At 48.5% G+C, this 23,067-nt stretch overlaps 6 protein-coding genes across 6 annotated transcripts; 5 read left to right on the forward strand and 1 right to left on the reverse strand.

The window, feature by feature from the left end:
• Positions 1-1,926: 1,926 nt before the first annotated feature.
• N7479_000224 (MFS transporter) lies at positions 1,927-3,944 on the forward strand (the record flags this gene model as incomplete). The annotated part of the gene is made up of 2 exons (XM_057247922.1): positions 1,927-3,023; positions 3,119-3,944. 2 exons carry the CDS (start codon positions 1,927-1,929, stop codon positions 3,942-3,944), a joined length of 1,923 nt encoding a protein of 640 aa, XP_057112354.1.
• Positions 3,945-5,163: 1,219 nt separating this feature from the next.
• On the forward strand, positions 5,164-8,353 carry N7479_000225 (Zn(II)2Cys6 transcription factor; the record flags this gene model as incomplete). Its single annotated transcript, XM_057247923.1, has 3 exons — positions 5,164-7,306; positions 7,359-7,411; positions 7,472-8,353. Coding segments are annotated over 3 exons (3,078 nt in total), but the record flags the coding sequence as incomplete, so codon positions are not given.
• Positions 8,354-9,328: 975 nt separating this feature from the next.
• N7479_000226 (uncharacterized protein) lies at positions 9,329-12,246 on the forward strand (the record flags this gene model as incomplete). Its single annotated transcript, XM_057247924.1, has 2 exons — positions 9,329-9,425; positions 9,491-12,246. The coding sequence occupies 2 exons, from the start codon at positions 9,329-9,331 to the stop codon at positions 12,244-12,246; spliced, it is 2,853 nt and encodes a 950-aa protein (XP_057112356.1).
• Positions 12,247-14,500: 2,254 nt separating this feature from the next.
• adB (adenylosuccinate synthase ADE12) lies at positions 14,501-16,063 on the forward strand (the record flags this gene model as incomplete). Its single annotated transcript, XM_057247925.1, has 4 exons — positions 14,501-14,540; positions 14,592-14,660; positions 14,774-15,225; positions 15,353-16,063. 4 exons carry the CDS (start codon positions 14,501-14,503, stop codon positions 16,061-16,063), a joined length of 1,272 nt encoding a protein of 423 aa, XP_057112357.1.
• A 583-nt stretch (positions 16,064-16,646) lies between these two features.
• Positions 16,647-18,838, reverse strand: helA (putative DEAD box RNA helicase HelA; the record flags this gene model as incomplete). The annotated part of the gene is made up of 2 exons (XM_057247926.1): positions 16,647-18,405; positions 18,468-18,838. 2 exons carry the CDS (start codon positions 18,836-18,838, stop codon positions 16,647-16,649), a joined length of 2,130 nt encoding a protein of 709 aa, XP_057112358.1.
• Positions 18,839-21,413: 2,575 nt separating this feature from the next.
• N7479_000229 (NAD(P)/FAD-dependent oxidoreductase) lies at positions 21,414-22,586 on the forward strand (the record flags this gene model as incomplete). Its single annotated transcript, XM_057247927.1, has 1 exon — positions 21,414-22,586. One exon carries the CDS (start codon positions 21,414-21,416, stop codon positions 22,584-22,586), a length of 1,173 nt encoding a protein of 390 aa, XP_057112359.1.
• Between the last annotated feature and the right edge of the window lie 481 nt (positions 22,587-23,067).

Genomic DNA, 23,067 nt, shown 5'->3' on the forward strand with positions numbered 1-23,067 from the left:
AGTGCCGAGAGAGTATAATTTACGGGTACGGTGTGTACTCTACCTTGACAGGACGATCACCAGATCGAGGGGTTTCAATAGCCTCGCTTTCGTATACTGGTTCAACCCCATCGGCTCCATCTGTACCAGGATGACGGGATTCCGAGATTTGAAATTTGGGGTTCTGGGGACCTAACGGTTTGAGATTCAACAATTTGACATTCAATAAGACAATTGAGACGGGATGGCGCTCAATATTGACTAGAATTTCTCTTGAAGATGGGAAAGTACACCGTATATCTTTGAAGTTGTATACCCTAAACACTGTTGTACGTTGGCCCAATCAGCTGGTTCGTAGGAAAAGTTCAATTCTCCTGATCATCCCAGTGGGTAAAACTGGTTGGGTTTCTCTTTCCGTCTGAGTGGAGAGAGTTATGACGATATGATGTTTGGTCTTAGTTACAGAGTACGGAGTACGGAGTACAGTTGGAAGAGACGGAAAAAAAAAGGAGAAAATTGAAAATTAAAATTGAAATCATTTAATTACTTCAATCTGACCTTTTTTTTTTTGTTTTTAGATTCATTTTACTATTATAAGTGTCGGGGAGGCGCAGAGACATACCGCGAATCTATAAGGCGAGATCTATCATCTCACTAATTTACACTAAAACCATAGTTCTGGGAACAAAAAAAAAAAATCGATCTTCCTTGCCTTGCGCCATAAGGGTGCAGTGTCAATTAGCGTCCCCTCTTAGGAGACTAAGTGTAGGCCTAATGCCGTTCCCCGGGGGCCCGGTGGTAAGGACCGTGGGTCTTTTTTCAAATGATTTTTAGTATCACTGTTTTTTCTTGTTGGATCTGGGGGATAGAGCTGTCGAATCAAAGACTTAAAACTTTCTTTTTTAGGTATTTTATATATACTCCTTACCATATTACATACCATACTAATTATATATATATTTTTTTGTGTTACAATTCAAAAAAATCTGATCTGATTGATCCTCCAGTTTTATTAACCATTTCACTTTATAGATGTCTCCTTATGTCTCCCTATGTCTCCCTATAGAACATTTGAAAACAAATGCAAATCAAAAGTTAAATATAAGTTAAATATAAGTCAAATAAGTCAATAAGTCAAATTACATTCAAATACATTCAAATATATCTAGAATAACGATGTACCGATTTCCTTCCATTGGTTCTAACCCCTTTCCTTGCCGGGATTCTTCCGCTTCCCCCTACTCTTTAATGGAAATGTCAGGTTTCTAAACTACACAGCTCCACATAAAGGGCTTTTTTTTTTTATTAAAAAATTGAAGTAAATTGGAAGTAAAAAAAAAACAATAAAAAAAACAAAATAATAAAGAAAGTCCGACCCACAGTCGTCTTTATCCTGATCCAATGTTTGCCAACTGCATACAGCTGTAACCGAAATGTTTAGTTGTGATGCTGAACGGTTGACGTTTTAGTTCTTTGGCGCCTGATCATTTCTATAGACCTATCCACTACTTCATTATTATAATAGCTTCCCCTTTCCCCTCCAGATTTTCCTTTTCCTTGGACTTTCTACACACTGATTATAGATCCTTTGATCCATCCTTCTATAAAACTCTCCGACTCCCTTGCAGCTGTCTCATACATCTTCCCTACCTTATCGGATCTTGATAGAATTTCGAACCGCAGGGGGAGCAATGCTGAAGCCCTAAAAGCAAACGACGCTGCTCCTTGCTCCAATTACACTATTACATTCTCTCCCTTCTACACTCCGGGGAAAAATTGAGGAAACAAAAGCACCTTTGATCCGGTACTTTGTTTCAATTCTTGTGTTTTTTTGTTTTTTTTTTTGTTGAGCTATACAATCTACAAGGGAAGAAGGATCTGCGAGAATCTTCCCATCTGCTTTCAACTCCTTTTCGACCTTGCAATTTTACCTCTTCGACATTCACAATGTTTCAACGACTAGCTTGTTTACTGGGCCGACGCTCCAGCAATGGCTCTGAGGATGACTTCTCTACATTCCCAATTCGGCAACTATTCGTTTTAGGTAAGTCTGGTACTTTTGTTATGCGAACTATGGGAACACCAGAACAAGATGTGGTAGCCTTAAAATGCGCCGCACACCACAATATATACATACCATGCGTGATCTTAATTGCTGACGAACATGATGCAGCCCTCGTTCGAATCTGTGAACCAATTGCTTTCATGTCGATTTTCCCATACGTGTATCACATGGTCGAATTATTCCATGTGACGGAGAACGACCGCCAGATCGCACTGTACGCCGGCATGATCACCTCCTCATTCACCTTTGCTGAGTTTTCTGCGGGTATGTTTTGGGGACGCATGAGTGACCGGATTGGTCGTAAGCCAGTTCTCATCATGGGCCTCGTGGGCACGGCCATCAGCATGGTTGTATTCGGGTTTGCGCCCAACCTAGCCACGGCGATGATTGCGCGCGCGCTGGGCGGCATGTTGAATGGCAACATCGGGGTTCTCCAGACGACGGTTGCGGAGATCGTGACGAAGAAGGAGCACCAACCACGAGCTTATTCCATTATGCCTTTCGTGTGGTGTCTAGGTTCCATCATTGGACCGGCTATGGGCGGCGCTTTGGCCCAACCCTGCAAAAACTACCCGGCCCTGTTCTCGAGCAACACACTCTGGGATAAATTCCCGTTCCTGCTGCCCAACCTCGTCTGCATCACCGTGCTGATTTGCGGCATGGTGGTCGGTTTCTTGTTTTTGGAGGAGACGCACCCGGAGAAGAAGCACCGCCGTGACCCTGGTATTGAACTCGGCCAGTGGTTGGTTAATCTATGCTGGGGCTCGCGCGTGCAGCTTCCCGATGATTCCGACGTGGACCTCAAGGAGAAGTACTTTGATGCTCCGCCTGGATACGAATCTGCCGAATCATCGCCTTGCCTTCGTCCCGTCCACGGCGCTTCGGCCGATTGCGACTTGGAGGGGCAGAAGAGCCCCGCGCCCAAGGCCTTTACCCGACAAGTCATTCTCGTTATCATTGCTTACGGAATTCTTGCATAGTGAGTTGGCTTCCCTCCCCCGCTTTATTCTCGGCGCCACACCCTTCTGCCCGATATGTTTAAACATTTTACTGACATGCATTGCCCCCTTTCAGCCACAGTGTTTCCTTTGATCAACTGATGCCTGTCTTACTGAGTACACCAAGATCCACATCCACCGACGACGTAGTGCTACCCCTCAAGTTTACCGGCGGCTTGGGAATGGCCACGAAAACCATCGGGTTCATGCTCGCTGTGCAAGGCGTATATTCGATGATCGCCCAACTGTGGCTGTTCCCATTTGTTGTCAAGCACTTTGGTACTTTGCGCACCCTCCGCTTCGTTTTGCTTGTATGGCCCCCTCTCTACTTGGCCGTTCCTTATCTCGTCCTTCTTCCGGCCAAGTTGCAAATCCTCGCCGTCTATGTGTCCCTGATCAGCAAGATCACATTCCATGTCATCGCTTTCCCCGCCATGTCAATCCTCACGGCAAATGCCGCCCCGTCTTCGAAAGTACTGGGATATATCAATGGCGTTGCCGCCTCAACTGCCAGTCTCAGCCGGGCCTTTGGTCCGACTATCACCGGTTTGCTCCACTCCAAGGGTCTCGATAGTGGATACTCCGTGCTGGCGTGGTGGGCCTGTGGTCTTGTCTGCCTGATCGGCGCCATCCAAAGTTTCTGGATGGAGGAATCCCCGGAGCCTGAGCGCTTCAAAACCTGTCAGCCTGAGCTCAGCGAGTCAGAGATGAAGCGTGAAGCACTCTCGGACTTTGGAAATCAGGATCAGGACTCGGATGAGTTGCCAGAAGAAGAAGAGCAGCGGTTGCTTTCCTTGCGCTCTAGCGTTGACCACGACTTCGACATCTCGGAACTCAACTTGAATGCCGTTGACAACTTCCCCAAACCCCAAGGCGATGTCACCCATGATACAAAGGTCTGAAGCTGTGAACTTCGCCTAGCATCACCTTTTTTACTTTCTTCTCAGCCCTTCTGGAAAGGCATTTTTTAAATTTTTATTTCAGCGCTGAGGCGCAAGTTGGTTTGCTGTTTCTCTGTTTCTTTTCCTTTCTTTCTTTTGTTTTCATCTTTTTTTTTTCCATCATGATACCTCACTCTGCTATTTCATTCTCATGGCTTTTCTTTGAGACCGGGAACCGGCGCAATTATAGATGGTTGCATTGCATATGCATAAGCATAAAATTTGGGTCTCTTCTTTTATTTCATCTTATATTGGAGTATCAACAGGTTATATTATGACTATATCCATGTGCATCTGGGAGGCTATTTTTTTTCTTCTTGTTCTCTTCTTTGATCTGAGTTCTCTCCAAGATCACATTTTTGTCGGTTAGAGTATATTGCTACGGATTTGTTCAATATTAACGGCCGTCATCTTCTCTACCAACGTTGGTCATCTCTCGTACATAGTCTTGTAGCCTACTTCACTCGGGCTGAACTCCAGACCTTTGCTTTCATATAGGCTAAAACCCTTATATTTCCCGACGGTGTCCGCTGAAGCAATCACTCATATAGTAGGATTATATGGGCAGCAGGTTTTATAGATTTCCCCTGTTCTCCCCGTGCTGAACATATTCCCAATATGCCTGATGCCTTATGTCGTACATCTGACAGCGGGGGAGTGGGGGAGGTCCACTAAACCTCCATGAATGTCAGATTCGAACTTCAAACAAAAGTCCCAACCTTGGAATTCTTCTTATTGTTGTGCACTCGGCATGTCAAAGTCTGGGGAACCGAGTTCTCTTCCCGAGGACAATTCCCCAACTTCAAAACACCCGACTACATGCGTTCTTCTCTTAATGTTCTCAGAGGTTTCATCCTATCTATGTTGCATTTATTTCCTCAAATAATCTAATTCCGGAATTTTCAAGCTACTCCTATAACCTCATTTCTGGCTAATTTCTCATCGATTTGATTTGGCACGATTAGGCACGGTTGACACGATAACCTCCAATTGCCGAAGAAAAACACTACAGACGAACACCAAAAGTACTTCGTGATCTTATCATGTTGATCTGGTCTGGCGAGTTAAACCGCAGTTCCCGACCGCAGTCCCCGCAAAACTCCACCAAGAGATGATCGCGACTCTGCGGCTCTCACTCGGTTCTCACAATGCCTAACCCCCCTCGCCGCTATCACCAGTCTCTTCAGGCAAGAAGAGACCACATCCCTCCAACACTCCCCCATCACAAACCGACCCCGCGACCAATCCCGCTCCCAACCCCTCCGCCCCGACGGCTGTGTCTTCCACCCCACCCGCCCATTCCACTGTTACCGTCTCGTCCGCTTCCTCCTCATTCCGCAATGTCTCCGCCTGTAACCGCTGTCGACTGCGCAAGAACCGCTGCGACCAGCGTCTCCCGCGCTGCCAGTCATGTGAGAAGGCGAGCGTGCGCTGCGTCGGATACGACCCTATCACAAAGCGGGAGATTCCCCGCAGTTATGTTTATTTCCTAGAGTCGCGTGTAGCACATCTCGAAAAACAATTGGCGGATAACAACATTGAATTTAAAAAGGTCGTCGCTTTTGACGAGGAGGAGGCTATCAAGGTCGAGGCTGATGGCGACAGCACACAAACTCGTCCCGGTTCTGACGTTCAGGCCGGGGAGGGGGCTGCGGCAGATAAGGCACGGTGGAAGAATATACCCAAAGAAGATGCCGAGCGGAAAGGAGAAGGGGATAATCGCGATACGGACAATGACCCCAATAACGAGGATAGTTGGCGCCTGCATAATTTGGTCTCGAATATCGGCATGGTCTCTGTACAGGGTACTTCTGACCCACGATATCTGGGGTCAACATCGGGCATTTCCTTTGCCCGTGTGGTCTTCGCTGCGGTGAGGAGCTCACTCCCCGGTAATATGCCGGACCGTGTACCGATTCGAACGAGTGATCGATTACCTCAGAGTGCTACTGGCACTGCCGGGGGAGGGGGTAGTATGCGTGATTCCTTCTTCGGGCTGCAGACAAGGCCGATGATGAAATGCGCGACTTTCCCTGACCGGGAGCTGGCTGAACGGCTGGTCGATCTTTACTTTGAACATGCGAATCCTCAGATGCCGATTCTCCACCGGGGAGATTTCATGGAGCTGTTGGATAAAACGTATTTGTTAGAAGAGAAGAAGCGTTCTCCGCGCGCGCTTTATATCCTTAATATCGTGTTTGCTATTGGTGCTGGAATCATCTTTGAAGATAAGCCTCAAAGCTCGGATGATGAGAATCGCAGTAGTCGTGACCAGTCCTCGTCTGGGACGAAGAGAGTGAGACTCTCGAGCCATCAGTACCAGCCAGAAGAATATCATGCCTCGGCAATCATTCATTTGGAATCATTCCTTGGTTCGTCCTCCAGCGAGGGCTTTGGTGGATTGGAAGAGCTGCAGGCAGTGCTTCTTCTAGCCAGCTTTGCCCTATTACGACCCGTGGCACCGGGTCTCTGGTATATCGTCGGTGTGGCCATGCGCTTAGCCGTCGACCTTGGGCTCCATTACGAGGATGGAGCGGGTATTGACTCTGCAACGAAAGACGGCAACCAAGCGCAGTCACGGATCGATGCTCGCGAACGCGGACGACGCGAATGGGTGCGCGATATCCGCCGCCGGTTGTGGTGGTGCGTCTATAGCTTTGACCGTCTGGTAGCCACGTGTGTTGGACGGCCATTCGGCATCAGCGATCAGGCTATCAGCACAGAATTCCCGTCCCTAACGGACGACAAATATATCACCAAGTCCGGTCTTCTAACCCCACCAGATGGCGCCCCAACATATAAGCATGTCGCATTCCACTATTTCAAATTGCGACTTCTTCAATCCGAGATCCATGATGTCCTCCAATACCAACAGACGCGCGCTGTGCGGAGGAAAGGCCCTGGTGCAGTCATTCTACCACATGCTGAGCTTTCCTCGCCTTTCCTTCAGGGCTTTGACTCGTTCCGCTCGTGGCGCCATGATGTGCATCGCCGATTGGTTGAGTGGCAAGATACTGCACCGACACGGCTGGAAACAGGCGTGAGATTCTCTATTGAGCTGCTTGAGCTGAATTACTGGCAAGCTATCATTTTGCTGTACCAGCAGAGCTTGACGGTTCCTGCTGAGTTGGCCGGAGAGCTCACTCCCGCAGATGACGTCTCCAGTCCGTCCTTTTCCAATCCTGATGAGGGTGATGAGGAGGATCATGTTTATCTTAATGTTGCTGAAGCTGGTCAGAAGGTCATTCGTATCTATCGCCAATTGCATAGAGTACGCTTGGTGAATTATACCTATCTTGCTACGCATCACATTTTCATGGCTGGTATGTAGTTGTTTGTGTTCTCCTCGTCGCTTCATTATTGACATTCTATTAGGAATCTCCTTCTTATATGCCATTTGGCATTCGCCTTTGGTTCGAAGCCACCTAGTAGGCACTCCCAGTCCTGGAATTTAGGTTTGCGCTTATTCTAACCTTCTCTTTTCTTAGACCCTCGACGAAGTCGACTTTACTGTTCTCGCCGCAACTTCTGTTCTAGGCGACCTGATGCACAAATGCCCACCGGCCGAAGCATGCCGGGACGCGTTCGAGCGCATGAGCAAAGCAACCGTCCAAATGTGTCTATCGACAACCGGATTCGGATCACAAGTAGACATCGGCCGTGTCCAAACCTCATCAAATACCGGCAACTCACTCTACACCGGCCGACCGCGACAGCCTGTGGACCAACGACCCCGCCCAGGCCAAGGGCACGCCCGGCGACCGACGCAGGCACGCCCGTCCCGACCCGTCCCCAAGTTCGACATGAACTTGGCTGATCTCTTCACCGATAATGTCCCCTTAGCCGAACGACCTCGACCCGAAAGCAGACCCGGAGGGCCGTCCTACCCTCAACCAGAATCAATGGCTGCCAGCTTCGCAGCAGACCAGTCGTCCAGGTCTTATGGACAGCCCAATTCGTCGATGGATTACTATCTCAAGTACGAGAATCCAAACTCCCCGCAACCGAACCCGCAGTTTTATTACGCGAACTCGCCGCAGCACAGTGGCTCTCCCGGTAGCAACACTCAAATTCATGGTCTGCCGCCTGCCGACACGGACGCTCCGCAGGGGATGAGTCTTGATTTCTTGGATTTTGCATCTGGCGATGCTGAAGGCCAGGGTAATATGGAAAGTGAAGCCAATCCTGATTACAATGCGGCGGCTGCGCCACCTTTAGGTCACAACCTAGGGCAGAATGTTGGAATCGACCTTGGCTTTGGTATGGCCATGGACTTCCAGCATGACTGGAGTGAGGTCCCCAATTACGATCTTTTGGAAGGCTATTTCTTTGGTGGTTCTGGGGCTGGCGCACCTGGAGGGGATATCTAGCGTTGTTTCTCTCAGTGGTTTATTTCTTTTTGTTTGGTGTCTTCTTTTACATTCCTTTCATCCCCCCTACCCTGTGTCTTTCTTGCCTCTTTCTAAAAGCCAGGGCTTAACAAGGGTGTATAATTTGGCTTGTGATTATTCTGCCTGCCTTTGGATACCATCTATACACATATATACCAATATACAATGATCTGTAAGGAAAGAAATAAATTAATTCTAGGGTTATCAAGAGCATCAACGATTGTATAGCATGTCGTAGTCGCCTTGCGTTGATATGTTGATTGCCTCGGGCAGCAACGGCGTCAAAAACAAACACTCCCGCCTTTGGTTTTCCCAACCCAACACACCCAATTCTAGCGTGCTGGCACTTCCGCACAAACGAACGGTGTAGTCCTGTTGGCTGCTTCACTTCGATCTGCGCTTGGACCCAACTGCCTAATCTCGACATCAGGTGCCCACACCGATCTCTAATTTTTTGTTGTCATTTCTGCCTGTCCTCCCCCGCTTCACTTCCCTGGTCTTACTGAAAAAGACCATTTCCACTCGCCGCAAACCCGAAGACCAAACTCAGAACTCCGTTTCTCCCAAGCCGAGCTTTGGCTAGTGCTTTCGGGGTGGACCCTGCGGCCAACCGAGACCGCGGAGCATACAAGGAAGGAGGCTCTGCCCTTCGTTTTTTTTTCTTCTTCCACCTTTCACTTCACCCAGTCTTTCAACATTCTGCAACATTCTGCAGTGTTTGGCGAGCTAGGCTTCAAGCTTGCTGGGATTGCAGGACATATTATTTGTTTTTGTCCTGCTTGTCTAGTCCTGTTCCAAAGGCCCTGCCTACGTGCAACGTGCTTTTTACCCTTACTCTTAGACCGACTTTCTACGACTTGACATGCGTGGGACCCCCGATAGTTTAATTGAATATCGATTATGCAATTCGAGCTTATCACACCTGCATAGTTTCACCCGAAACCCACGAGCAACATGGTGAAATCAGACGTGCGCAAAGATTACTATGCGGACCTTGGGCTCCAGCCCAGCGCGGAGCCTGAAGAGATCAAGAAACAATTCAGGAAATTAGGTGAGCTTCATACAAACCCATGCCATAGAGTGATAGTCGAGACCATTGCTAATTTAGAGGGAAAGCACTCAAATACCACCCAGACAGGAATCCAGGACGAGAAGTCGAGTTCAACGCTAAATTCCAGGCCATCCAGGCTGCCAATGAGATCCTCAGTGACCCCTCCCAACGACTGAAATACGACACCGATCGTCTCCGTGCAGGCTACGGCAAGTTCTACGGACCGCCCAAGGCAAATACCCAGCGCAAAACACAAAACCCCACCTACCCTCCTCGAGCTGCGCCAACTGCCTCGACGTCTGCAAGTCCACAGTATGCAAAGGCAGCCCCGAGTACCCCGTCAGCTGGCGCTCGACGATACGCATCCCATGCGCGTGCCGGTCCGCAACAATTCAAACAACAAGACAGTGCGCAAACAAGGGCCGATGCATTCCGTGGCTTTAACAATATGAGAGGAAATCAGGCTGGATGGCAGGACTTCGATCCTGCAACTGGTCGTGCCACCGGTGGTGTCCCAGGCCCTGGGGCACAGCGTCATCCTTTTGGAACTTCTGCGCAATCGACCCGGCCCAAGTCTGCCTTTGAAACTCACAACTCCCATTCGAACGCACAATCTTTCAAGAAGAAGCAAGGCTTTGCGCCAGGGGTAGCTGGAGGAGACGAACCGATGGCCCGGAACACCTCTGCTTATACGAATAACAGTAGGGCTGAACGAACGAGCAGCCAATACTTCAAGTCTGCGCCGACACCAACTGCGAAGAAACCAGCATCACCTGAGCCGTCTCGGCCTAGTTCTCGCAATTCATACACTCCGGAGTTCGAACGGCCCAGTCGAAGCTACGCCCAGGCAGGCAAGGGTGAGAAGACTTTCTTTTCAAGCACTGGACTAGGACGTTCTGCGACCATGCGTACCCCATCAGGTTCTTCTCATCAAAAAATGCATACAGGTAAAACCAGCCCTTCCTCCGGCCGATCTGGGAGATACCGTAGCGCCAGCCCCTCGCCCAGGCGGAACCACAACAACTATGACTCTACCAGCTCGAGTGAAGGGGAAGAGACTATGCCCAAGCCGAAGGCTGTACCAAAGAGTCGACTCGGACCGCATCAAACGTTTGCCGACTTCTACAACAGAGGAAAAGCAAGCCCTGGAAATGGTATGGACTTCACCTCCTTCCTCCGCACGAATGGTCTTGAGGCCGTCAAACTACCAGATGGTGGCTACAAACTCCGTCCGATTGCTCGAAATTGGCTCCCTAATCAACGTAATCCTGCTGACACGGATCGCCCTGAAGGACACACCTCAGATAGTGCAGCTTTCCCAAAAAGCTCATATAGATCGGACCAACAGCCCAACCCGTCGGGTTCTTCCTCTTCGGTCAAGTATGTTCGGTGCACCTATTCTCAAGTTTCGCCTTATCTGACTGACACTGGTATTAGCACCGATCCGGCAAACAATGCGCAAAGGCCTCAGTCTGCCGCATATGCACGCAGCAGCACAAGTGACTTGCACAAGAAGTTTTCTGCGGATGATTGGCGGGCTCATTTGGGTCAGTTCGATTTCATGGGCTCTGCGTCGCAAAACAAGGAGGCACTCCCGAGATCGCCCGCCTCGCAGAATCGGGGGCGCACAAGCAATCGAAGCGGCCAGAGACAAACCTCCTCGACTAGATCACCGCTTCCGAATCCTTTCGGTCCTACTCCTCTCTATCAAGCTTCACAGTCAACACAGCAACCACCAACACCCTTTGCACAAGCAAAGTTCTCCGCAGATTCGTGGTCTGAGCAGCTTCGAAATATGTCATGGACTGTATCAGAAGCCGAGAAAGCCAAACAAAAGGCAAACGCTGCACCACCTAGGAGTCCAAAGAAACAGCCTAGAGCAGGCACCAAATTGCGGAGTGTTCCACAGCCGGCGAGCGTTGGTACTGAAGCAGACGAAGCTAAAGAAACTGTCAATGGCCAGGCTCCTCCAGGGCCAGCCTGGACAGCAACGCCGGAAGTTGAGGAGATGGACCTGGATGATGACCTTCCTACTCCTCCGAACATACCGCCCAAGGTCCCAGCTGGAAGACCAAGCAATGGCAGCCATCCCGATTTGGCATCTCAGGCTGCGCCAGATGCACCTCCAGTCAAGAAGTCTAAGCCTCAAAACACAGACCCCCGCACTCCTCTATTCAACCTCGAGAATCTCCGCAATACCGCACCGTTCACCAATACGACAAGCGGAGGTATCGAAAATCTTGAAGACTTCCACACAACTCTCCCCTTCGAATCCCAAGCCAAGCAGCAACGGACCACAAGAAACGACATCCGCCCTCGTGTACTTCAACTTCCAAACCCTCCCAAGCGACCTACAGCCCCGAAACCAGTCTTCCAAACGCTGACCTCTAAGCATCCTGTCCTCCCCCGGGATAAATGGAACTGGTACGTATCGGCAATGGGAACGTACATGCACGAATGGAATGCGTTCAACAGCCGCATGCTCACCCACTTCAATGCGCGCCAAGAAGCGAATGAAACCGGTCTCGCGCCAGGCTGGATCAGCGCCGTTGGAGACTCTACTCGTCTCAAACTCAACGGTACGGATGATGATAGCAACGAGGGCACACCCAAGGCCCGTAAGGAGCCTGATGATCATCACGGTGATGAATTCCTCGTCCCTGGCAGTAGCAAGGGCGGCTTCAGTGCTTATCTCCGTGGTGTCGAGGAGGACATCCAGGTGCGCAAGCATTGGGACGTTGCATGTGAGCTGCACCGTGAATGTATCATTGAGCTTGGACGGCTGAGAGAGTGGATTCGGGATGGTGGGAAGGTGGTTTGAGCTTTCGTCGTCGGGCCTTTCCGTAATGGAAAGCCACTGCTGAAGCTGTATTTCCAGCTTTAGCAGAGGCGAGGCTCTGAATTGATCTGATGTGATATGTTTTCTTCGCGGGTTTCCTGGTGTCTCGGTTGTTTTTTTTTTCACTTCTAATGATGTCTACTTGATGACTTTTTTTTCTCTTTTGCGATGCATAATGACTTGGTGTTATGTGAATACCCGGGATTTTTATCACATCTGCATAGATAAACCTGATTCTTTCCATCGGGTTTCTCTTGGTGTTTTCATGGCTTTGTACTTATTAGCGAGAGGGCTGTTTGTAGTTCAAGCTTAACTGCAATCCATACATCATGTGGATGTAACTACATGTTCAAATTTTTGCTCTCACTTTCTAATTTGAGGCCTTCCTCAGGCCGATAGGACCTTGTCTCCTCGTCATTGATCTTGCTTCCCCTCTCTTCTCAATTGCCACCTCACTTCATTCTATGGCTTTCTCTTTCATTTACCTATCTATATGCTAATGCTTAGTGATAGAGCTCAGCTAAGTATACATTACCGCTTACGGAGTGCATATCCCTCATTTCTTTCTCAAATCTTAGATCCCAGTGAGAACCAATCTCTCAGAAATGAATCTTCTTCTCTGCCCTCATAATCCTAATAGGGGCGTGATCCTAAGACACATTTCGGACATCGGCTAGGTCACTTCTGCGATTGTGGATTGACTTTCTATCAGCTCCATCAGCTGTGCACTATCCAATCCTTCCAAGGGTCGCTCGTTCATTCTTCCAGGATCGTTTCTTCCGGATTGCAGAAGGCAGTTCGGGTTGTTGAGATAACTGATGTCCCGGTTACGATTTCCCAAGAGCGATATCGGCTACGGGCGACTAAGTACGCCATCTGAACCTAACTCTCTCATTGGATAATATTACCAGGAAGTATTTTGGTCATAGGTCAAATACCTCAGGCAAAATTAGGCCTAGGGTAGGAGTACACACCGCGAGATCGCTGTATACCGATTGCATGATTAGCAAGTGTATCAGGTCTCCAATCCCAATAAACCTAGAAAACGCGGTCTCTGATAGAGAGATAAATTAATTAATTAGTAACGATCGTATATAAAATAAACTTTTATAAAATTGTGATAGAAAGTGAAATTTAGATATGTATACTATCTCACTACTACTAAAAAAAACTACTACAAAAACCACCCTATTTCCTACTTTTTTTTATGGGATTTATATATTAAATAGTATAAATAAGAAAAGCACATCATAAAATATCAATAGATTACCAGTAAAAGGTGAGAAATTTAAGTAATACATTTCATTCTGACTATGCTCCGTACAGTGACTGGACATAAGTTTTTAACACATAGTTAGCCCCATCCCTAGGTGTAACTAAGAGCTGGAGAATTTCCATATGACCTACGAATTAGCTATAAAAGACTAATCGGAAAAATCTTAGTTATCCAGACCAAGCGATCAAACAACTTCAATGACAAGACCGACTCGAACTTCGCTACTCCTATGGTGGGAATTCACAACCGTTAAGTAGAGTTTAACGATGTCTTGAAGTATCTAGCCGGCACTACACTTGGATGTTACGCTTTACATTCGTGATAGCAAGGAGAACTACGATGAATAAGGGCTAGAGAGGTAGAGCGGAGAGGAGCTCTTTAACTATATGCAACCTAAGTTCCAAGGTTGGTACTGATGATACATAGTATGAGTAGACATAGACCATCCTCCGAAAGCCATTGTTACCAGAAGATAAAAAGCTCGTTACAAACTTCTGGCACATAAAATCAAATGGATATTCATGCATTTACTACGTACTACATATGTATGTATACAAAAGCTTGAGCTATATTGGAGCCCTTGCCCTAACCCTGTCTGCCTGAGGTGTCAAGGCAAGTTAAGGCATACAGGTATCCAGGCACCAAGGCACCAAGGCTGCAACCAAGCCCCGCCACCCCGCCGGATCTGTGATGGCGGGAATTCGCGGAAAATTGGTCTGACTCACGAGAAAGGAGATCAAATTTGTAAAAAAATAGCTCAAACTAGTCTAGTTAGCATACGAATTTCCAACATCGAATTGTTCCTGGTCAAATTTGCCCAGAAAACTCACACCGGCAAACCTGATCTTGGCCCCGCTATCGGCTCCAGGCATATTCTCTTTCGCCTTCAAACCTACCCCACCATCCAAAGCAATTGATCGTGGATAAGTCTGAATTAGTGACTTTTTCGAGTGTGCAATCATGGTTTCAATCGTTCTAGGAAGTCAATGGGGAGATGAAGGTAGGAACGAGACCTTGAGAGAGACATTAGACAATGCTAATGAACGAATAGGAAAGGGGAAGATCACAGACATGCTGTCGCAGGATGCGACACTTTGCTGCCGTGCAGCTGGTGGACACAGTAGGTTCAAGTCGCCTTGGAATTTCTCTACTCCCACGTGTTGAAGTTCTCAAACGGACCGTCCCCAAAGCTAGACAGTGACTGACCAAACCGTCTTTTTCAATTGGTTACAGATGCCGGCCACACTATTGTGCACGAGAACGTCACCTACGACTTCCACATCCTTCCCTCCGGTCTCGTCTCGCCCAAATGTATCAACCTGATCGGCGCCGGCACGGTCTTCCACGTCCCCAGTTTCTTCAAGGAACTGGCTGCTATCGAGGCCAAGGGCCTGAAGGGCGCCGCCCAGCGCATCTTCGTCTCTGACCGCGCACACGTCTGCTTCGACCTGCACTCTGTCGTCGACGGTCTCGAGGAGAAGGGTCTCGGTGGCCGCAAGGTCGGCACTACCGGCAAGGGTATCGGTCCCTGCTACAGCGACAAGGCCGCACGCCGCGGTGTCCGCGTCGGCGAGATCCTGGACGAGGCTACTTTCGAGCGCAAGCTGCGCACTCTGGATACTTCATACCGCACACGGTTCGGAGATCTGGCATACGATGTCGAGGAGGAGATTGCGCGGTTCAAGGTATGCATTAAATCCCGCTATTTTCTTCATTCCGTCAACAAATGGCAAGAACAGACATATGGCGCGAAGGAATAGACAAAAAGCCTTGTTTTTTTTTCATCGCAACAACATCGCTAACAATTTCTAGGAATACCGCAACCTCCTGAAGCCCCACATCGTCGACCAGCTCGAGTTCCTGCAGGAGCACAAGGACTCTCCCAACACACTGGTCGAAGGCGCCAACGCCCTCATGCTCGACCTCGACCACGGCACATACCCGTACGTGACCTCGTCATCAACCGGTCTGGGCGGAGCCGTGCAAGCGCTTGCCCTGAACCCTGCCAGCATCAAGTCCGTGATCGGCGTGGTGAAGGCTTACACGACGCGTGTTGGCTCTGGACCTTTCCCCAGCGAGCAGCTCAACGAAGTCGGCGAAAAGCTGCAGCAGGTCGGACGTGAGTTCGGTGTGACTACTGGCCGCCGTCGCCGCTGTGGTTGGTTGGATCTTGTTCTGTGCCGCTACTCTCACGCTATTAACCACTACACCGCGCTGAACTTGACTAAGCTTGATATCCTTGACGACTTCGATGAGATCAAGGTTGGTGTTGCTTATATCTTGCCTTGTGGAAAGCGCACTACGGGTACTTTCCCTGCGGATCCTAATGTCGTCGAGAAGATCCAAGTGGAGTATGTTACTCTGCCTGGATGGAAGTCGAACACTATGGGTATCCAGCGCTACGAGGATCTGCCTGCTAATGCTCGTGCTTACGTTGAGTTCATTGAGCGTGAGATTGGTGGTGTCCCTGTTAAGTGGATCGGTACTGGTCCTGCCAGAGAACACATGATCGCCCGTGATTAAGTGTATCTCTTTGTTTATTTTCTGTTTGTGTTTTTTTTGTTCTTACGAGAGTAAGTGACTGTATCTTCGTTCATATTGCGATATACTTGGGATTGTGTGATATAAAGGTTTCCTTTTATCCCATATTCAACGATTTAGATGTCTCGAAAATGGATCTGGTTAGAGGCGGCAGTTACCAAAGTCTTTTCCTGTTTATTATCATGCTGTTTTGGTAGAAGGATGTTTGTGTCAAGATTAAAACTGAGTCCTGGATAGAATAATGGCAGATGTATAGAAGATATTGTACATGAAATCAAAAAGTGAAGATCCAAATCTTCATATCCAGAAAAGAATCCCGTAGAACAACCAGTAGAGTATAAGACAAAGAGGAGAGAAGTCTAAATTAGAAACACAAAAGCACCCAACCGTCCACGGGTGTATAGTACACAAAGATAGTTCAAAAAAAAGAGGAGGTAGAACGCCGCCCAATGCCAGAATGGTTGCTTCTTCTTTTCACTTTTGGCTGATCTGGTTTGGAAGATACCAGATCAATTATGATTGCCAGCGTGACTGGCAAGAGTTGATCTCTGATTCAACTCGAAACTTAAAACCGGAAAGCGTCCTCGCCGAAGGAATCCTCGAACGAGCGGCGAGGAGGACGAGACGAGCCACGGTCACCGCCACGGGAGAAGCCACTACGCTCACCACGGTCGCCGCCACGGGAGAAACCGTCACGGTCACCGCCGCGAGAGAAGCCACCACGGTCACCACCACGAGAGAAGCCACCACGCTCACCGCCGCGAGAGAAGCCACCACGCTCACCACCACGGTCACCGCCACGGGAGAAACCGCCACGATCACCACCGCGAGAGAAGCCGCCACGGCTACCACGGTCACCACCACGATCACCGCCGCGGGAGAATCCGCCCTCGCGTCGCTGGCGGCTGCCATCACCCATGCTGACACCGTCCACTCGGTTGAGACCCATTTGCTGCATCAATTTAGGGCTGAGCTCCGGGAGGGTTTGCATGTTGTATCCCACGGTGAACATCTGGTTGAGTGCCTGGATGGCCTCTCTCTTGCTGTTGAAGTTTCCAGTGGTGGTGCCAAGTTGACCCATGTAGGACTTGACCTTGGTAGTATTGTCACATTGGGCCAGACCCTGGTTGATACTGTTGACGATCTTGCCGACTTGTGTGTCGTTAGAGAAGGTCTGGGAAAGATCCGCATCCGCGGTTTGCAATTCAGTGTCCACCTTCAATGGAAGACGGCCCAGGCGCTTTCTGTAGACATCTTGTTCGGCCCGGTGCATAAACAACCAACCTTCACCTTCCTTGCCAGCACGGCCTGTGCGGCCAAGACGGTGGATGTAGGTCTCACGATCCCGAGGAACACCAACTTGGACGACGTGGGTGACATCGGGGAAATCCATACCACGAGCAGTCACGTCCGAGGAGAACAAAATGCCCTCGCGAGCCTTGCGGAAGTTATCTGCGCTGCGAGTTCGGACCTGCTGAGTGAGACGAGAGTTAATCTCGAGCATTCTCATGTTGCCCATAGAAGACTGGCGGAACTCTGCAGTGCGAGTCAAAGCGTTGAAAGCATCGGCAGAGATCTTGGTCTCAGCGGTGGAGTTAAAGTAGGCGATAGCCTTGAAAGGACGCAGCTTCTCGCCGTTATCACGGCGAGTTTGCCAGTTCTGAGCGAGCTCGAGAAGGGCGGGCAGTCCGTTTTCAAGACCGCGCGTGTAGACAAGCTTCTGGGGCACTCGGTGGTGTGTGGGAACTTCATCTTCACGAACGGTATTGACATGCTTGAAGCCGGGCTTCAAGGTCTGACGAACCATCTGCATAACTTCTCTGGGAACAGTGGCCGAGAACATGAGGGTCTGACGGTCCACCTTTGTGGGATCGGGAAGCAGAGTCTGGATCTCCTCAACATCAGGAGCGAAACCCTGGTCCAAGAGGCGATCTGCCTCATCGAGGATCAGAGTGTTCAGCTTAGGGGCAGAAACACCAGTCCAAGGGTCTGAGAGGATGTCCTTAAGACGACCCGGGGTACCGATGAGGAGATGACAGCCCTCCTGCTGGATCTTGGCAAGACCGGCACGCTTCTGTGTGCCACCAACAGCGGTCTGGACAAGGAGACCAGTGCCAAATGCAACCTTTCTAGCCTCAACTGCGATCTGTTCCGCAAGTTCGCGGGTAGGGGAGATAATAAGAGCACGGATTTCCGAAGGACCAGTTCTGGCTCCGCGGCGGCCAACCTTGGACACATCGACCGTGGGGTCATTCAAAATATTCTGAAGGGAGGGCACAAGGAAAGCAAGTGTCTTTCCGGTTCCTGTTTTGGCCTGGGCAAGGCTGAAAAAAAAAGCGCGTGTTAGTGGACCAATCAACGTCAAGGCAAATCTGTCAAAACTTACATATCATCACCCTTGACAATCTCGTTGAGAGTAAGAGCCTGCACCTCAGTCATGGTCTTGAGGTTCATCCGGTCAGGTTGAATAATATTCTTGATAATGGTGTTGTGAATGAGATTCCCCGACGCCAGGTCGGCAAACTCTGTGATATTCGCAGGCTGGGAAGGCTCAGTCTCTTCAACAATCGCCTGCGCAGTAGCCTCAGACAGTCTCGGGAAAGAGGAATGAAGCGATCTGGTTGCAACAGGAGATGAAAGGGTCAGAGGAGCTTGCCATTTTGGCAGCTGAGTAGCCAACCGCGCTGAGATTGAGCGAGGCGCAGTAGCGCGCAGCGCGTGGGAAACGCCAAATCGGCGAACTGTACCAAGCATCATGATTAATGCTAATGGAAAATATAGGATGGGGAGATGATAAAATTGTAAATTGCACCCGGGGCGTTCCCAAGGACAGCGCAAAAATAATTACGGGGTCACATGATTCTTATCGAGAGATAACATCCCGAGATAGGGGAAAATAAACAACTGTGGCAAACGTGGCAAACACGGCAAACACGGCAAACATTCTACATTTTAGAAAACGAAAGAGCCTTCCAAAACACTGGAGGTTCCAAGGTTGGAATCTGCCAATCAAACTAAATGGCATCCGAGAAAAAGTCGATTGATCTTATACTCGAACAGGGTTTGCGACAAAGAATTATGGCTTTTCTGCTCTTATAATGGATCTCAGACCTGTCATTTTCTAACCTTGAAGTAAGTGAACCTTGTTGCAATCTCATCGAATCCATTGATGTGAGCGGACTATGAATCCACCTAGACAATGTTGGTAGGAAGGCGTATAGTATGCTAGGAGCAAAGCAGTTATTTATTTCCACCTGAAATCTTGGAATAGTCGCTCACTTATGTAACCTTTTTCCTTGAATTCGGAGAACTAATGAGCTAGTACGATAACTTTTTCCTGTTATTTCCTTCTTCTAAACTTCGTAACCATGGTGAAACTCATTGGCCGCAACCTGCAGAACAACCCTGAAAAGTACAATTCCCATAGAATGATTTTTCCATATATAACATGTAATGGTTTCGAGAAAATGCCTGTCATTTGTAACGATTGATAGATTGCGAATGATTACCTGGGCTTATAGTTCGCATTGGCTTGCCACATCTTATTACAAAACATACTACTATAGATATCTTTTGATGATGAGTCCATTCGAAGATCTTCTCCCCATAAAATAGTACAGCTGATAGATACCACAGATCAAGTTATTAGTTCTAGCTATATTTTATCTTTCACTTTTCCATGTCATCATTTGCTTCACACCTTCGATTATGGCATCGAGTTTGTCTTTCTCCCATCCAATTTGCCTTAAACCTGAATGGTGTATCCGCGCTGGATTTGAAGCGTTGCAACGTCAAGAAAAACATACTCCTCGCCGTTCTTGCACACCCAACACACACGAGGGGCATCCGAAACAAAACCCCACTCCAACTCAAGCTATGTCTTCTTTGTGTGAAGAGGAACAGTTTTAGTCCGTAAACATATTGTGGTATATGGAATCTCAAAAGGAAGGCCCGAGTTTGACGTCCACCGGCTGTGAGATACTCGGGTAAACGTTGATGATAATCAGTGTGGTTAGATAACTGGGCGCTCTCTACTAGCTATCTATGCTATTATATATATAGCTATGGAGTAGGTAATGTTAGATCGGCTAATTTGCATGACAGAGGATGGTCAGCACGGAGTTTTTGAACAGTACCTGTGTAAAAGTAGCCCACAAGAAGTCATGAAGAATCACCATCTTCTTCTTTTATGATCCATTCATGCTCCAGTAATATATCACTGGATATTATTTGTACTAGAATCAAGACATTCTTCGTTCGTACTCTCTTAGGTGGAAAGACCTGCATGTCAACTTGGAAGTAGGTAGTGCTGATTTTGAGCGTTATCCCTTGTCTGAGCTGAGAGCATATTTTGAAAGATAGGGCTATTATAGCACCCTAAATGCTAGCAAGGTATGATATAACAAAGCATGCGTATATTATCAATTCTCAATGGTTGTGGGAAAGAGGAAGAGAAAGGTCCTGTAGAATATAGGCAGCTGCCTAAGTATATATACATCGGCGGTGAAAGCTGGACAACAGTAAACATTTGTGGGTAAAAAGCAAACTTTGTATAAACAGTGCTATACATGATCCCCACCATGTATCGAAGCCTTCCTATCTCTTTTGTCGCGTCACTGTTCTTTTCGCTTATATTCACCTAGAATGAAAGTTCTTGGTAAATATGTCATTGTCATGTGATTTGATATACAATCAAACAAGGCAAACTGGCCAGACTAACCGAACACTTTAACCCAAGGTTTAGCCCAGCCTGAGAACCTTGGAGGTTCTTGTAAGGGGCTCCTCGGATAGACTTGTAAAAACCTCCCGCCCGGGTAGACCTTGGGACTAAATCCCGCTTATATAATTAAACAAATAATCTTAGGTGTAGCTGAGGGGGACCTCTCAAAACCTACTCCGTACGGAGGATTCCGTACATATGTACTTAATGGGTGAATAAAAATCAGATAAGAAACATCAGCATGTGAACATGGGGAGCTGAGACCCTGAAATCAGATTATTATATAAGCGGGATTTTGCAATATCTACCCGAGCTGGAACCCCGGAAGCCTTGAAAAACCTTGAAAAGGCAAACCAATCAAAGTAAAAATTCCGCCATTCGAAAGCCACAGCCCTGGATAATAATGGGGGTTGGTCAGCACCAGTAGAAATAGAAAATTTGCTGACCAACGCTTTTTCTTCTTGGATCTGGCGCTAAGGACGGAAATACATAACAAACTTATCTCACTATTTTAACCCTGCATAGACACGGGGACCGCAGCCACATATAAAACATCCCGTCCCTTCTCCCAAAACAAAAGAAACTCATCCTCCACTTCACTGACTCTACATAATGGCACCTATTGACATAGTCATCATTGGAGGCTCATTTGCAGGCCTTCACATTGCCCACTCTGTGCTTCGTGATGTACCTGACGCAAAGGTTGTGCTGATCAACCCCTCAACCAGCTTCTACTGGAATATCGCCGCCCCTCGAATCGTCGCCAAACCCAAGGCCTTCCGCCCCGAGCAATACTTGCTCCCAATTAAGGATGCTTTTGCAGGCTACCGACCCGACGCGTTCGAATTCCTTCCTGGAGTTGCCACTGCTATCGATACCGCTGCCAAGTCGGTCTCTGTGACACCCAACGAGGGCGAGCCCAAAACCCTGTCATATGATTACCTCGTCATCGCATCGGGCAGCACTACATCTGCCACTACCGGGTCGCTCACTGGCACATCCATCCCATTCAAGCAGTCGGGCCACAATGATATGCAGCAGCTGATTGAAGCGGCACAAGGACATATTGCTAGCGCGAAGCAGATCGTGATCGGTGGTGCAGGCCCCATCGGTGTTGAGCTGGCTGGTGAGCTTGCTGAAGCAGTGGAACAAAATGGCAATGCTGGCAAGGTCTCCATCACAATTATCTCGGCGACAGATCGCGTGCTCCCGATGCTCAAGTCGTCCGCTAGCTCTGCTGCACGCAAGATGCTGGAGCATAAGAAGGTCAAGGTAGTGACCTCGAAGCGAGTCATCGGCGTCGAGACTCCGGCCGACGACAGTTCCAATTGGACAGTCTCTCTAGATGGCGGAGACAAGATTTCGGCTGACCTATATATCCCCACCACCGGTGCGACCCCCAACAACAGCTTTATTCCAGCTCAGTTCCTAGACAAGGACGGCTGGGTGGTAGTGAACAAGGAGATGCGTGTTCAGTCGACTGATGGGTCAACTCTGCCTATCTTTGCTGCTGGCGATATCACGAACAACTCAATGCGCCTCAGTTTCAAGGCTGCGGAGCAAGCGCAAGTGGCAGCTGCCAACCTCAAAGCCGCCATTGTAGGCGGTACTGCCATCAAGACCTATGACCAGGGCGACAGCATTATGATGGTTGTGCCTGTTGGTGAATCTGGTGGTACAGGTCAGATCTTTGGATTTGTGCCTTTCAGCTTCATGGTCAAGATGATCAAGGGCAAGCACTTCTTCATTGATAAGGCCGCTGGCGCAGTCACTGGAAAGGCTTAGGTTATCCCTAAGCATGGTTAGGTTCAATTTTGCGCATTTTCAGGATTTGAAATGTTCATATATATCCCAGCGATGATTATATACTCATGTACTTAATGCATAATTTTCCAATTGAAGAATGCGAATGTCTTATACAGCAGAACAAGAATGATGATATGTATTGATACATAGGTACTTTGTAGTCCGATCGAGACCTATGGCGATATACGGAGTGTAGATAACGTACCTGCATACTCCGTACTTCACCCGTAAAGGACCAACTGGTCCGTTGCTTAACAATCGCCGTCTTTTAGTTATCCATCGGGTTGTATATTAATCAACAATTATTTCACGTTTTTGTGCCGAGGGTTACGGTTTTCCTACCCGAAACGGTCGTCCCCGTCGGCCTGGGTTGTCTTCAATTCATCCGTTCCCCACTGTTTTCAAAAAAAAACTGGTTCCGTTGCCACAGTTATGTGTTCATAGTACACCTGTTGAACAT

The sequence above is a fragment of the Penicillium vulpinum genome (assembly GCF_028829585.1).
Source record: "Penicillium vulpinum strain IBT 29486 chromosome Unknown utg000001l_segment0_segment0, whole genome shotgun sequence".
Classification (NCBI taxonomy): domain Eukaryota; kingdom Fungi; phylum Ascomycota; class Eurotiomycetes; order Eurotiales; family Aspergillaceae; genus Penicillium; species Penicillium vulpinum.